The sequence below is a fragment of the Scyliorhinus torazame genome, chromosome 29 (assembly GCF_047496885.1).
Source record: "Scyliorhinus torazame isolate Kashiwa2021f chromosome 29, sScyTor2.1, whole genome shotgun sequence".
Classification (NCBI taxonomy): Eukaryota; Metazoa; Chordata; class Chondrichthyes; order Carcharhiniformes; family Scyliorhinidae; genus Scyliorhinus; species Scyliorhinus torazame.
The window spans coordinates 10861662-10876070 of record NC_092735.1 but is presented as its reverse complement, the minus strand read 5'-3'; the positions used below and the strand labels follow the sequence as shown (position 1 = coordinate 10876070).

At 54.5% G+C, this 14409-nt stretch overlaps 1 protein-coding gene across 2 annotated transcripts in view; it reads left to right on the top strand.

Moving 5' to 3' along the window:
• Positions 1-3672: 3672 nt before the first annotated feature.
• slc25a38b (solute carrier family 25 member 38b) overlaps positions 3673-14409 on the top strand; it is a 36045-nt gene continuing 25308 nt past the window's right edge. The window contains exons 1-2 of one of the 2 annotated variants that reach the window (XM_072492054.1): positions 3673-4612; positions 5885-5946. In XM_072492054.1, coding sequence (XP_072348155.1) covers positions 5929-5946 — 18 coding nt within the window. In that variant the 5' untranslated portion in view covers positions 3673-4612; positions 5885-5928. Of the gene's footprint in view, positions 5501-5884; positions 5947-14409 lie in introns of both variants that reach the window. The other variant, XM_072492053.1, reaches the window with a different exon arrangement.

Below are 14409 nucleotides of genomic sequence, written 5' to 3'. Positions count from 1 at the left end.
AACACTTCAGCAGTCAAGGGCATTCAGCCTCTGATCTCCGGGTAAGCGTTCTCCAAGGCGGCCTTCAGGACCCGCGACAACGCAGAATCGCCGAGCAGAAACTTATAGCCAAGTTCCGCACACATGAGTGCGGCCTCAACCGGGACCTGGGATTCATGTCGCATTACATTCACCCCCCCACCATCTGGCCTGCGAAATCCTACCAACTGTCCTGGCTTGACACAATTCACACCTCGTTAACCTGGGGTTACCCCATCTCTGGATCTGTAAAGATTTAATCACCTGCTAATGGTCGCATTCCAAGCATTGTCTGGCATCTTTGAATCTGCCTATATATGTGTTTCTGAAACATACCTCTTCATTCACCTGAGGAAGGAGCAGTGCTCCGAAAGCTAGTGACATCGAAACAAACCTGTTGGACTTTAACCTGGTGTTGTAAGACTTCGTACTGTGCTCACCCCAGTCCAACGCCGGCATCTCCACATCATCGTATTTTTCTATGTTCTATGGATGGACTTTAAGGATTCTAACCCCTCTGAAGCCTTTCACACTCTGCCTACCCCGAATTAATATTGGAGAAGTTGAAATCCCCTACATGTATTACCCTATTGTTCTTACACTTCTCTGAGATTTGCCTACACATCTGCTCCTCCATCTCTCCCTGACTGTTTGGGAGCCTATAGAAGACTCCCAGCAACGAGATTACCCTCTTTTTGTTTCCACCTATTATGCCTCAATTGAGGAGCGTTGGAGGGGCTGCAGTGCAGATTTACTGGACAAGCACCCGGGTTAAATTCTGAAGACGGTTGCACAGGATTCCCTTGAGTAGAGAACATTTAAGAGGTAATTAATGGAGGTGATTAAGAATGATTGAAGGAGTTGGTTGGTAGGGGAGTTAGAAACTATTTCCTCTCGTGGGGGGTGTGGTGATGTGCATCACTGTAAATACATGTAAGCTAGACAGACACTAGAGGGAGCACCAGAAACATCACACACACACACTCAACCAATAGATAAGTTAGATGGGAGGCGACCAATGGACATTCACGATACACAAGGAGGTGACACGACCACAGGGGGGCATTACACCAACCCATACATAAAGGACTCCACACACATGATCAGCCCCTTCGGCCAGTGGAGACAGTCAGTGAGGAGAGGCACAGGGTTGATTCATTATCACACCCACCACGTGGAAGACAGCAGCTGGTTAGTCAGTTGAGGTAGCTACAATAGGATTAGCAGTAGTGTCGAACTCAAGTTATAAAAGTGTACATAGTGTAAATAAATGAGTTGAAGTCATTTACACGTCTCGACCTTCCTTGACAAATGCAACACAAGGAAGCTGTTTATGTTACGAGGGAAACATAACAAAACAGGGGGAGAGTCCAAAACAAGGGATAACCTTGAAATTAGAGTTAGGCTGTTCAGATGCAGGTCAGGATGAACTTCAGACAAGAGGTAGTGAAAACGTGAGCCTGAGTTGATTTAGTCTTGAGATGTACGGCAGGCAATCTGCACATACAAAGATCCCACGATCAGTAATGTGATAATGATATGTCCGTCCATTTTAAAATAAATAAATATATGCCAGGTTGTTGTTCTCTGTGTTCTATCTTCCTAAAATTATTTTCATATGCATGGATATTGGGAAAGCAGCGGTCAATAGGATTAATTTTGAATTAATTATGGACAATTGTGATGAATGTAGGAAATTGATATACATTTTATATTTGTTGCAGTAATGTTATCAAAAGCCCTGGTTTGAAATACATACAGACAGTATGTCTGCTAAAGCTGTGATTAAGGAGTTATAAAGGTGAGGTAATTATTAATTTTAACCATTTACTTGGTTATGTATAGATGGCTAATGGAATATTGTTATTTTATTTTACTTGTTAAATTTAGAGTACCCTATTCATTTTTTCCAATTAAGAGGCAATTTAGCGTGGCCAATCCATCTACCCTGCACATCATTTTTTGATTGTGGGGGTGAAACCCACGCAAACACGGGGAGAATGTACAAACTCCACACAGACAGTGACCCAGAGCCGGGATCAAACCTGGGACCTTGGCGCAGTGAGACAGCAGTGCTAACCACTCCACCACCACCATGCTGCCCCTAATGGAATATTGTTTTTGTTTGGGAGGCTCCCTGAGGTGTTGATTACTTATGAGGGATTGTGGTTAGTCCTCGCTAAGCAGATCGTGACATCCTAGTGGGAGGAGCCAGGTCAGCCTGTAGTTTTACAGTTTGCCATAGATTTTAGTCTGACAAGACTGAAGCATTTTCAGGTTGTTGCTGAAAGGAGTTGGTTAGTAGGGGAGTTAGAAACTATTTCCTGAAAGGGTCTCTGTCCAAAGGTCTGCACAGAGACACAAGTAACCCTGATTGTTAACTTTATTTCTTTTTCTTTTAATTTAGAGTATCCAATTATTTGTTTTTCCAATTAAGGGGCAATTTAGCGTGGCCAATCTACCTACCCTGCACATCTTTGGGTAGTGGGGGCGAAATCCACGCAAACACGGGGAGAATGTGCCAACTCCACACGGACAGTGACCCGGGATCGAACCCGGGTCCTCAGTGCCGTGAGGCAGCAGCGCTAACCACTGTGCCACCGTGCCGCCCATTTAAGAACTTTTTAACTGTTAATTGGGAAGCTAATGGTTTAGTAATCTTTCCCCACAGTCTTACAAATTGCAAATTGTTGGGATTCTCCTCTGGGAGTCCTAACACAATATAGAGACAGGCGGGAGGGAGTCAGATTAGTGTTTGATTGATACAAATGATTTGAACCCCACCACCTGAGGGTTCCCCTCCAAGTCACTCACCATCCCGACTTGGAAATATACCATCCGTTCCTTCACTGTCGCTGGGTCAAAATCCTGGAACCCCCTCCCTAACAGCACAGTGGGTGTACCTACACCTCAGGGATGCAGCGGGTTCAAGAAGGCAGCTCACCACCACCTTCCCAAGGAGCAATCAAGGATAAGCAATAAATTCGGGTCCAGTCAGCGACACCCACATCCCTTAAATGACTTTGATAATTAGATTAGGATTATGGGGATAATGGGACAAGGGGATTTATTACTTTGGTGCAGAGATGGGGGGGGGGGGCAGTGCATGGAGCCAGCAGGTGGCACTGGTGGTGCCTGTGACCCGGCGCCTTGTTGTTTGCTGCAGGTGAAAATAAAATGAAATGAAAATCGCTTATTGTCACGAGTCGGCTTCAAATGAAGTTACTGTGAAAAGCCCCTAGTCGCCACATTCCAGCGCCTGTTCGGGGAGGCTGGTACGGAAATTGGACCGTGCAGCTGGCCTGCCGTGGTCTGCTTTCAAAGGCAGCGATTTAGCCCTGTGCTAAACCAGCCCCTGGTGGCGGTCCCCGTGTCCCGGTGCCTTGTTGTTTCCGGCTGGTGCCGGCAGGTGGCGGCCCCCGTGTCCCGGCGCCTTGTTGTTTCCGGCTGGTGCCGGCAGGTGGCGGCCCCCGTGTCCCGGCGCCTTGTTGTTTCCTGCTGGTGCCGACAGGTGGCGGTCGCGACCCCCCCCGTGTCCCGGCGCCTTGTTGTTTGATGCTGGTGCCGGCAGGTGGCGGTCGCGGCCCCCGTGTCCCGGCACCCTGTTGTTTCCAGCTGGTGCCGGCAGGTGGCGGTGGCGGCCCCTGTCCGCGCTCCGGGACCAGAAGCAGCTGAAACCGGTTTGGATCCAGTGCAGATCCCGGCGCTGCGGCTGAAGATCCCGGAGCCGATTCCCGGCCACTGGAGAGTGAAAAGTGGGAGATGAAGAGTTAAAGTAAAGAATCAGCCTGGGATCCGGAACCGACAGGATCAGAAACTCAGCAATATTGATCCCAATTCAGGATCAGGAACCGATCCCAGGACTGGATCCCACTGGCAGGGATTGATCCCAGGTGACTGGATCCCACTGGCAGGGATTGATCCCAGGTGACTGGATCCCACTGGCAGGGATTGATCCCAGGAGACTGGATCCCACTGGCAGGGATTGATCCCAAGAAACAGATTCCAGAAGCAGGGATTGATCCCAGGTGACTGGATCCCACTGGCAGGGATTGGTCCCACAGGACTGGATCCCACTGACGGATTGATCCCACAGGACTGGATCCCACCGACAGGGATTGATTACACTGACAGGGATTCATCCCAGAAGACTGGATCCCACTGACAGGATTGATCCCACCGATAGGGATTGATCCCAGGAGACTGGATCCCACTGACAGAGCCTGATCCCAGAGGACTGGATCCCATCGACAGGTATTGATCCCAGGAGACTGGATCCCACTGGCAGGGATTGATCCCAAGAAACAGATTCCAGAAGCAGGGATTGATCCCAGTGGACTGCATCCCACTGGCAGGGATTGATCCCAGGTGACTGGATCCCACTGGCAGGGATTGGTCCCACAGGACTGGATCCCACTGACGGATTGATCCCACAGGACTGGATCCCACCGACAGGGATTGATCACACTGACAGGGATTCATCCCAGAAGACTGGATCCCACTGACAGGATTGATCCCACCGATAGGGATTGATCCCAGGAGACTGGATCCCACTGACAGAGCCTGATCCCAGAGGACTGGATCCCACCAACAGGTATTGATCCCAGGAGACTGGATCCCACTGGCAGGGATTGATCCCAAGAAACAGATTCCAGAAGCAGGGATTGATCCCAGTGGACTGGATCCCACTGGCAGGGATTGATCCCAAGTGACTGGATCCCACTGGCAGGGATTGGTCCCACAGGACTGGATCCCACTGACGGATTGATCCCACAGGACTGGATCCCACCGACAGGGATTGATCACACTGACAGGGATTCATCCCAGAAGACTGGATCCCACTGACAGGATTGATCCCACCGATAGGGATTGATCCCAGGAGACTGGACCCCACTGACAGAGCCTGATCCCCGGGGACTGGATCCCACCGACAGGTATTGATCCCAGGAGACTGGATCCCACTGGCAGGGATTGATCCCAAGAAACAGATTCCAGAAGCAGGGATTGATCCCAGCGGACTGGATCCCACTGGCAGGGATTGATCCCAAAAAACAAATCCCACGGACAGGGTTTATTTCCGGAACTGGATCCCACTGGTCGGGTTTGATTCCAGGAGACTGGATCCGGGCGGCAAGGATTATCCGAGGAGATTGGATCTCAGTGGCAGGGATTGATCCAAGGACTGGATCCAAGAGACTGGATTAATCCAAGGAAACTTATCCTAGAGGCAGGGATTGATCCCAGGAGACTGCGTCCCAGAGACAAGAGATTGATCCCAGAAATCCAATCTCAGAGCTGGGGATTGATCCGGGGAAACTGAATCTCATCCCGGGGACTGACGCCACCCATTGGATCTTAGCTGAAGGTGCCAAATCCGGGGACTGATCCCAGGACAGGATCCCCAGGATCAGGCAAGGAATCCGGTCTGGGAGACCAGGAAGTGATCCCAAGAACAGGGGCTGATCCCAGCCCAGGACACCAGGTAACTGAACTCAGTCCTGTGCCACCCTCCAGCTATATTACTAAGATTTTGTTCCTTTAATGCAAAGCAAACCAAATTTCCTCCGTTCTATTTTGGTCAAACTCCCAGGATTCTCCCAAAGGAGGCACTTCCATTTTATTTCTCAAGGGGAGTCACTTTTCTACCCTCATTCTAACATTGGATTATATTTTAATAACATTTCCCTGATTCTCATGTGACAGACTAACCGTCAAGGATCATCTCCTCTCTGATACTTTGTAGAGATTCCCGGAGGTTGACAAACCTGGACTTTCTGGGAAGAGGGAGTGGTGCTAATTTTCTCTGCTTAAGTTGAAGGATTTTGTCATTGTTTCACTTGCTTTTCATTCTTTTCCATGGCTGAAGAGCTGACCACGTTAATCCAGGACGGTACCCCGAGGAAGGAACAGATGATGGAGGTTTTCCTGGCAAGTGAAGGCATTTGCTTTACTTTGGCTGGGGGGGGGGGGGGGGATTTTAGGAGAGAGGGGCATTCCGTAAGATCTTGGCTGGTTTTATGTGGCCGTAACTCCACACCTTAACCCTCGACTGCCTTGCCTATCCAAAAATCTGTTTGACTTATTTCTCGAATAAATTCACCCTCCATTGCCCTCCCCTCTCAGCCCTCCCGAGAGAAAACACTTCTCCTCATCTCTATCTTTATTCTTAAACTGTGTCCCCCTGTTCTAGTATCCACCCGATCAAGCCCCCTCATACCTTTATATGTTTCAATAATGGTGAGCGATGCTGCCTCACAGCACCAGGAACCTGGGTTTGATGCCTGACTGTCTGTGTGGAGTTTGCACCTTCTCCCCGTGTCTGCGTGGGTTTCCTCCGGGTACTCCGGTTTTCCAACCCACAGTCACAAAGATGTGCAGGTTGGGTGGATTGGCCACACTAAATTGTCCCTTCGTGTCCAGGGATGTGCAGGTTGGGTTACGGGATCGGGAGGGGTAGGCAGGGGAGTGGAACTGGGCAGAGTGCTATTTCCGACGGTCAGTACAGACTCGATGGGCAGAGTACCCAATTCTTTTTTCCCAATTAAGGGGCAGTTGAAATGAAAATCGCTTATTGTCACAAGTAGGCTTCAATGAAGTTACTGTGAAAAGCCCCTAGTTGCCACATTCCGGCGCCTGTTTGGGGAGGCTGTTACGGGAATTGAACCGTGCTGCTGGCCTGCCTTGGTCTGCTTTCAAAGCCAGCGATTTAGCCCTGTGCTAAACAGCCCCTAAACAGTTTAGCATGGCCAATCCACCTAACCTGCACATCTTTGGGTTGTGGGGGTGAAACCCACGCAAACACGGGGAGAATGTGCAAACTCCACACAGAGTGACCCAATGCTGAGATCGAACCTGGGACCTTGGCACCGTGGGGCAGCAGTGCTAACCACTGCGTCACCGTGCCGCCCTTCTCCGAACTATTTCTACTGCAGACGTATTCTTCTTCACATGAGCAGGCCAAACCTGTACACGGTATCCAAATGTGGCCTCGCCAACGCCGTGTACAACCATAGCAAAACATCCCTACTTTTATATTCAATTCCTCTTGCAGTAAAGGCCGACAATCCATTCGCGTCCCTGATCTCTGGCTGTCAACACGCTGCGTATCAACAGTGACGTTTCCCCCAGCTTTGAACCCCAGTCTCTGCAACATTGGCTGATGTCAGACTGCGGGACAGTAAAGTGGGGGGGGGGGGGGAATGTCTGGACTCGGATTCCGCCAAACCCCCCCCAGCTGATTCTCCTTGGCAGGTTTGTCGATACAGTGACTTGGTTGGTGCAGGATTGGGACCCTGTGGGGTTTCATTCAGTGGAGGATTTGTATTTATGTATTTAGATAGCGCCTTCCACGACCAGTACAGCCAACAATGTGCTATTTGCAGCGTAGTGACTCTTGTAATGTAGGAAAGGCAGCAGCCAATTTGTGCACAGTAAGATCCAGTTTAATAATCTGTTTCGTGTCATGTTTTTATTTTGAAATTTAGTGTACCCAATTTTGTCCAATTAAGGACCAATTTAGCGTGGCCAATCCACCTACCCTGCACATCTTTGGGTTGTGGGGGTGAAACCCACGCAGACACGGGGAAAATGAGCAAACGCAACACAGACAGTGACCCAGAGCCGGGATCAAACCTGGGACCTCGGCGCCGTGAGGCAGCAGTGCTAACCACTGTGCTGCCCTGTTTCTTGTAATGTTGATTAAGGGATGACTATTAGCCAGGAAAGTGGGGGACCGCCCGCCCCCCCCCCCCCCCCAAATTCTTCTTTGGAATAGTGCCACGGGATCATTGACACCCACCTGAGAGGCAACAGGGGGCCTGGGTCAAACCTGCCACCTGAAAGACGACACCTCTGACAGTGCAGGGCTCCCTCACCGGGGTGTCAGCCAAGATTGGACGCTCTGATCCCTCTTTCACTGTCGCCGCTTCAAACTCCTGGACCTCCCTCCCTAATAGCACTGTGGGTGTACCTACACCACGCGACTGCAGCGGGTTCCAGAGGGCGTCTCACCACCACCTTCTCGAGGGGCAATTAGGGATGGGCAATAAATGCTGGGCCCGGCCAGCGATGGCCACATCCCGTGAAAGAATAGAGAAAAATAATGGTCGAGGGCCACCCACAGATCCAGATGATCGCCATCTACAATAGCGGGAGAGTACGCTGTGAGAAATCGGAGAGCAACGGTTGACCATTTGGCCCCTCGATCCTGCTACCCCATTCAGTGGCTGATGATCAGCCTCAACTCCTCTGTTCCGCCCGTTCCTCGTATCCCTCGATTCCCTGGGAGATCTGCACTCCCTCCATCCCGCAGTGCTAGGATGGCACGGTTGTCGGGAGTAGAGTTTGATGGGTGGGGATGTGGGTGGTGGGTGGGGGGGGGGGTGGCTGCTGGGTCTTCTCTGCCTCCCTCGGGCTGGGATTCAGGCCGAGGGGCTGGGATTCAGCCCAAGGGGCTGCGATTCAGGCCGAGGGGCTGGGATTCAGCCCGAGGGGCTGGGATTCAGGCTGGGACTCTGGGATTCAGGCCGAGGGACTGGGATTCAGGCCGAGGGGCTGCGATTCAGGCCGAGGGACTGGGATTCAGCCCGAGGGGCTGGGATTCAGGCTGAGACTCTGGGATTCAGGCCGAGGGACTGGGATTCAGGCCGAGGGACTGGGATTCAGGCCGAAGGGCTGTGATTCAGGCCGAGGATTGGGATTCAGCCCGAGGGGCTGGGATTCAGGCTGAGACTCTGGGATTCAGGCCGAGGGACTGGGATTCAGGCTGAGACTCTGGGATTCAGGCCGAGGGGCTGTGATTCATGCCGGGGGGCTGGGATTCAGGCCGAGGGACTGGGATTCAGGCCGAGGGACTGGGATTCAGGCCAAGGGGCTGCGATTCAGGCCGAGGGGCTGGGATTCAGGCCGAGGGGCTGGGATTCAGGCCGAGGGGCTGGGATTCAGGCCGAGACTCTGGGATTCAGGCCGAAGGGCTGTGATTCAGGCCGAGGATTGGGATTCAGGCCGAGGAGCTGGGATTCAGGCCAAGGGGCTGGGATTCAGGCCGAGGGGCTGGGATTCAGGCTGAGACTCTGGGATTCAGGCCGAGGGGCTGTGATTCATGCCGGGGGGCTGGGATTCAGGCCGAGGTGCTGGGATTCTGGCCGAGGGGCTGGGATTCAGGCCGAGGGGCTGGGATTCAGGCCGAGGGGCTGGGATTCAGGCCGAGGGGCTGGGATTCAGGCCGAGGGGCTGGGATTCAGGCTGGGACTCTGGGATTCAGGCCGAGGGGCTGTGATTCAGGCCGAGACTCTGGGATTCAGGCCGAGGGACTGGGATTCAGCCCGAGGGGCTGGGATTCAGGCTGAGACTCTGGGATTCAGGCCGAGGGACTGGGATTCAGGCCGAGGGACTGGGATTCAGGCCGAGGGGCTGCGATTCAGGCCGAGGGGCTGGGATTCAGGCCGAGGGGCTGGGATTCAGGCCGAGGGACTGCGATTCAGGCCGAGGGGCTGCGATTCAGGCCGAGGGGCTGGGATTCAGGCCGAGGGGCTGGGATTCAGGCCGAGGGGCTGGGATTCAGGCCGAGACTCTGGGATTCAGGCCGAGACTCTGGGATTCAGGCCGAAGGGCTGTGATTCAGGCCGAGGATTGGGATTCAGGCCGAGGAGCTGGGATTCAGGCCAAGGGGCTGGGATTCAGGCCGAGGGGCTGGGATTCAGGCTGAGACTCTGGGATTCAGGCTGAGGGGCTGTGATTCATGCCGGGGGGCTGGGATTCAGGCCGAGGTGCTGGGATTCTGGCCGAGGGGCTGGGATTCTGGCCGAGGGGCTGGGATTCAGGCCGAGGGGCTGGGATTCAGGCCGAGGTGCTGGGATTCAGGCCGAGGGGCTGGGATTCAGGCCGAGGGGCTGGGATTCATGCCGAGGGGCTGGGATTCAGGCCGAGGGGCTGGGATTCAGGCCGAGGGGCTGGGATTCAGGCCGAGACTCTGGGATTCAGGCCGAGACTCTGGGATTCAGGCCGAAGGGCTGTGATTCAGGCCGAGGATTGGGATTCAGGCCGAGGAGCTGGGATTCAGGCCAAGGGGCTGGGATTCAGGCCGAGGGGCTGGGATTCAGGCTGAGACTCTGGGATTCAGGCCGAGGGGCTGTGATTCAGGCCGGGGGGCTGGGATTCAGGCCGAGGTGCTGGGATTCAGGCCGGGGGGCTGGGATTCAGGCCGAGGTGCTGGGATTCTGGCCGAGGGGCTGGGATTCTGGCCGAGGGGCTGGGATTCAGGCCGAGGGGCTGGGATTCAGGCCGAGGGGCTGGGATTCAGGCCGAGGGGCTGGGATTCAGGCCGAGGGGCTGGGATTCAGGCCGAGGGGCTGGAATTCAGGCCGAGGGGCTGGGATTCAGGCCGAGGGGCTGGAATTCAGGCCGAGGGGCTGGGATTCAGGCCGAGGGGCTGGGATTCAGGCCGAGGGGCTGGGATTCTGGCCGAGGGGCTGGGATTCAGGCCGAGGGGCTGGGATTCAGGCCGAGGTGCTGGGATTCAGGCCGAGGGGCTGGGATTCAGGCCGAGGGGCTGGGATTCATGCCGAGGGGCTGGGATTCAGGCCGAGGGACTGGGATTCAGGCCGAGGGGCTGCGACTCAGGCCGAGGGGCTGGGATTCAGGCCGAGGGGCTGGGATTCAGGCCGAGACTCTGGGATTCAGGCCGAGACTCTGTGATTCAGGCCGAGGGGCTGGGATTCAGGCCGAGGCTCTGGGATTCAGGCCGAGGCTCTGGGATTCAGGCCGAGGGGCTGTGATTCAAGCCGAGGGGCTGGGATTCAGGCCGAGGGGCTGGGATTCAGGCCGAGGGGCTGGGATTCAGGCCGTGGAGCTGGGATTCAGGCCGAGGGGCTGGAATTCAGTGCGAGGGGCTGGGATTCAGGCCGAGGGGCTGGGATTCTGGCCGAGGGGCTGGGATTCAGGCCGAGGGGCTGGAATTCAGTGCGAGGGGCTGGGATTCAGGCCGAGGGGCTGGGATTCAGGCTGTGGAGCTGGGATTCAGGCCGAGGGGCTGGGATTCAGTGCGAGGGGCTGGGATTCAGACCGAGGGGCTGGAATTCAGTGCGAGGGGCTGGGATTCAGACCGAGGGGCTGGAATTCGGGCCGAGGAGCTGGTATTCTGGCCGAGGGGCTGGGATTCGGGCCGAGGGGCTGGGATTCAGGCCGAGGGGCTGGGATTCAGGCCGAGGGGCTGGGATTCAGGCCGAGGGGCTGGGATTCAGGCCGAGGGGCTGGGACTCAGCCCGAGGGGCTGGGATTCTGGCCGAGGGGCTGGGATTCAGGCCGAGGGGCTGGGATTCAGGCCGAGGGGCTGGGATTCTGGCCGAGGGGCTGGGATTCTGGCCGAGGGGCTGGGATTCAGGCCGAGGGGCTGGGATTCAGGCCGAGGGGCTGGGATTCAGGCCGAGGGGCTGGGATTCAGGCCGAGGGGCTGGGATTCAGGCCGAGGGGCTGGGATTCTCGCCGAGGGGCTGGGATTCAGGCCGAGGGGCTGGGATTCAGGCCGAGGGGCTGGTCACTAAGGGTTTGTGTTCAATCTGCTGTGTTGTGTGACCTTGTGCGTTTTTGATCCTGGATCAGAACAGGAAAATGAGGATGGGACAATGCGTTTTGCCTCTTAAGACTACGATGCCAAAACAGCAAACGAATTGGAGGGATTGTGGGTGAGGCGAGTGAGATATTCACAGTCTTCAACTGTTCAATCCTTTACAGCCACAGACATAGAGAGAGAGGGAGGGATGGTGAGAGAGAGACGGCGTGAGAAAGAGATGACAAGAGAGCAGGAGAGTGATGGTGAAAGAGATGAAGACCATGAGAGAGACGGTGTGAGAGACAGAGCGATGAGAGAAACAATGAGTGACAGAGAGTCATTGAACATTACAGCGCAGTACAGGCCCTTCGGCCCTCGATGTTGCGCCGACTGTGAAACCAATCTAAAGCCCATCTGCACTATCCCATTATCGTCCATATGTCTATCCAATGACCATTTGAATGCCCTTAATGATAAGATCTTCCTTCCATACCAGGCAACAGTAAGAGAAATAATGAGGGTAGCACAGTGGTTAGCACAGTTGCTTCACAGCTCCAGGGTCGATTCCCAGCTGGGTCACTGTCTGTGCGGAATCTTCACGTTCTCCCCGTCTCTGCGTGGGTTTCCTCCGGGTGCTCCGGTTTCCTCCCACAGTCCAAAGATGTGCAGGTTAGGTGGATTGGCCATGATAAAATTGCCTGTAGTGTCCAAAAAAAAGAGGTTAGGTGGGATTACTGGGTACGGGGATGGGGTGCAGGTGTGGGCTTGGTTAGGGTGTTCTTTCCAAAGTGTCGCTGCAGACTTGATGGGCTAATTGGCCTCCTTCTGCACTGTAAATTCTATGATTCTACAAGAGAGAGTCAATAAGAGATATGGGGCAAAATTCTCCGGTATCGGCGCGATGTCCGCTGACTGGCGCCCAAAACGGCGCAAATCAGTCGGGCATCGCGCCACCCCAAAGTTGCAGAATGCTCCGCATCTTGGGGGGCCGAGCCCCAACCTTAAGGGGCTAGGCCCGCGCCGGACTAATTTCCGCCCCGCCAGCTGGTGGAAAAGGCCTTTGGTGCCCCGCCAGCTGGCGCGGAAATGACATCTCCGGCCGGCGCATGCGCGGGAGCGTTAGCGGCCGCTGACGGCATTCCCGCGCATGGGCAGTGGAGGGTGTCTCTTCCGCCTCCGCCATGGTGGAGACCGTGGCGAAGGCGGAAGGAAAAGAGTGCCCCCACGGCACAGGCCCGCCCGCGGGGGCACCCCCCGGGGCCAGATCGCCCCGCGCCCCCCCCAGGAGCCCTCCCGCGCCGCCTTGTCCCGCCGGTAAGGTAGGTGGTTTAATCTACGCCGGCGGGACAGGCATTTTAGCAGCGGGACTTCGGCCCATCCGGGCCGGCGAATTGCGTTGGGGGGGGGGGGCGGGGGGCGACAACCGGCGCGGCGCGATTCCCGCCCCCGCCGAATATCCGGTGCCGGAGAATTCGGCAACCGGTGCGAGCGGGATTCACGGCAGCCCCTGGCGATTCTCCGACCCGGCGGGGGGGTCGGAGAATCTCGCCCATGGTGAGAGAGAGGCAGTGAGCAACAGAGAGAGAGAGACAATGAGAGAGATGGAGAGACGGTGAAAGAGATGACGACCGTGATAGGGGAGAGATGGTACGAGAGAGAGACAAATAAGTATAACGGTAAAAGCAAATGACAGCGGATGCTGGAATCTGAAACAAACAGAAAATACTGGAAAATATCAGCAGGTTTGACAGCATCCGTGTGGAGAGAAGGGAGTTAAAGTATCGAGTATGAATGACTCGGTCAACTAGAGGTATCTTAGTCTACTGTGCCGATCCTTTACTGTGCTTCCCCCTCCTCCACCACCTCTGTCACACCACTCCTTTTTTATATCCTCTCTCTCTATCCTTGTCTCTCTGTCTCGCTCTCTCTCTCTCTCTCTCTGCACAGAGGGATCTGGGGGTCCTGGTACATGAATCAGGTGATTCAGGAGACAAATGAAATGCTGGTTTTTATTGCAAGGGGGCGGAATATAAAAGTAGGGAGATCTTGATGTAACCGTATCAGAGAGGCCACACCAAGAGTACTACTTACAGTTTTGCTCTCCTTCCTAAGGTCACACTTGCATTGGAAGCAATGCAGCGAAGGTTCAGTAGATTCCTAAGATGAAGGGGTGATTAGGCAGGTACAGGTCCACAGGTCATTGAAAGTGGCAAAGCAGGTGGAGAACGCATACGGCATGCTTGCCTTCATTGGTCGGGGCATTGAGTATAAAAATTGCCAAGTCATGCTGCAGCTGTACAGAACCTTAGTTAGACAGCATTTGGAATATTGCGCACAATTCTGGTCGCAATGCTACCAGAAGGATGTGGAGGCTTTGGAGAGGGTACAGAAGCAGTTTACTAGGTTGGTTTGTTCTCACTGGAACGACGGATAGAAGTCCACAAAATTATGAGGGGCATGGACAGAGTGGATAGTCAGAAGCTTTTTCCCAGGGTGGAAGAGTCAATTACCAGGGGGCATAGGTTTAAGGTGCGAGGGGGGAAGTTTAGAGGAGATATGTGAGGGAAGGATTTTACATAGAGGGTAGTGGGTGCCTGGAACCCGCTGCTGGAGGAGGTGGTGGAAGCAGGGACGATAGTGACATTTAAGGGGCATCTTGACAAATACATGAATAGGATGGGAATAGAGGGATACGGACCCAGGAAGTGTAGAAGATTGTAGTTTAGACGGGCAGCATGGTCGGCACGGGCTTGGAGGGCCGAAGGGCCAGTTCCTGTGCTGTACTTTTCTTAGTACAGATTGGGAGTTTAGAGATATGAGAGTTGATCTTCTTGAAATCTAAG